The sequence below is a fragment of the Penaeus monodon genome, chromosome 28, assembly GCF_015228065.2.
Source record: "Penaeus monodon isolate SGIC_2016 chromosome 28, NSTDA_Pmon_1, whole genome shotgun sequence".
NCBI lineage: Eukaryota > Metazoa > Arthropoda > Malacostraca > Decapoda > Penaeidae > Penaeus > Penaeus monodon.
In genome coordinates, this window is record NC_051413.1 from 826014 (window position 1) to 827161 (window position 1148).

General features: G+C 60.0%; 1 protein-coding gene across 1 annotated transcript; it reads left to right on the top strand.

Moving 5' to 3' along the window:
* Window positions 1–131: 131 nt before the first annotated feature.
* Window positions 132–1095, top strand: LOC119590896 (FHA domain-containing protein DDL-like). Its single transcript, XM_037939633.1, has 2 exons — window positions 132–145; window positions 300–1095. The coding sequence occupies exons 1-2, from the start codon at window positions 132–134 to the stop codon at window positions 1093–1095; spliced, it is 810 nt and encodes a 269-aa protein (XP_037795561.1).
* Window positions 1096–1148: the final 53 nt, after the last annotated feature.

Below are 1148 nucleotides of genomic sequence, written 5' to 3' on the forward strand. Positions count from 1 at the left end.
CAGCTTAAAGAAACGATAACAAACATATCAAACCCCTTATAAAAAACATAACAAAAACGTTGAAAATTAAACGTCTAAAAGAAAAACGCAAACACACATTAAAAACAGAGGAAAAAACGGACGGATCCTTGATGTCGCTCCCACTGCAAGAGTCGAATCATGGCCGCTTTCCCGCTCGACCGAAGCGGCTCCGAAAACCCTTGACGAAACAGACGAAAAGGAACGAGAAGCAATAAGCGGGAAGAGAACAAATAAACCGAACAACTTAAGCCAAATAAGAGTTGAAGAGGGCAATGCAGGGGAGACGGGAGGGAACCGAGGGCGAGGCGAGAGCGACCCGACAGCGAGGCAATAGGCGAGAGCGAGGCGAGAGCGAGACAAGAGCGACCCGACAACAAGGCAAGAGGCGAGAGCGAGGCGAGAGGGAGCCGAGAGCGACCCAACAACACGGCAAGAGGCGAGAGCGAGGGCGAGGAGGGGAGCCGAGAGCGACCCGACAACAAGGCAAGAGGCGAGAGCGAGGCGAGAGGGAGCCGAGAGCGACCCGACAACAAGGCAAGAGGCGAGAGCGAGGCGAGAGGGAGCCGAGAGCGACCCGACAACAAGGCAAGAGGCGAGGGCGAGGCGAGAGGGAGCCGAGAGCGACCCGACAACAAGGCAAGAGGCGAGAGCGAGGCGAGAGGGAGCCGAGAGCGACCCGACAACAAGGCAAGAGGCGAGAGCGAGGCGAGAGGGAGCCGAGAGCGACCCGACAACAAGGCAAGAGGCGAGAGCGAGGCGAGAGGGAGCCGAGAGCGACCCGACAACAAGGCAAGAGGCGAGAGCGAGGCGAGAGGGAGCCGAGAGCGACCCGAAACAAGGCAAGAGGCGAGAGCGAGGCGAGAGGGAGCCGAGAGCGACCCGACAACAAGGCAAGAGGCGAGAGCGAGGCGAGAGGGAGCCGAGAGCGACCCGACAACAAGGCAAGAGGCGAGAGCGAGGCGAGAGGGAGCCGAGAGCGACCCGACAACAAGGCAAGAGGCGAGAGCGAGGCGAGAGCGAGGCGAGAGCGAGGCGAGAGCGAGGCGAGTCGGTAGACCTGCATCGTCGTCCTGAAGTGGGTTCATCTCCTGCCCGGCCTCGCCATGGACAACGCCAACCTCCCTTAT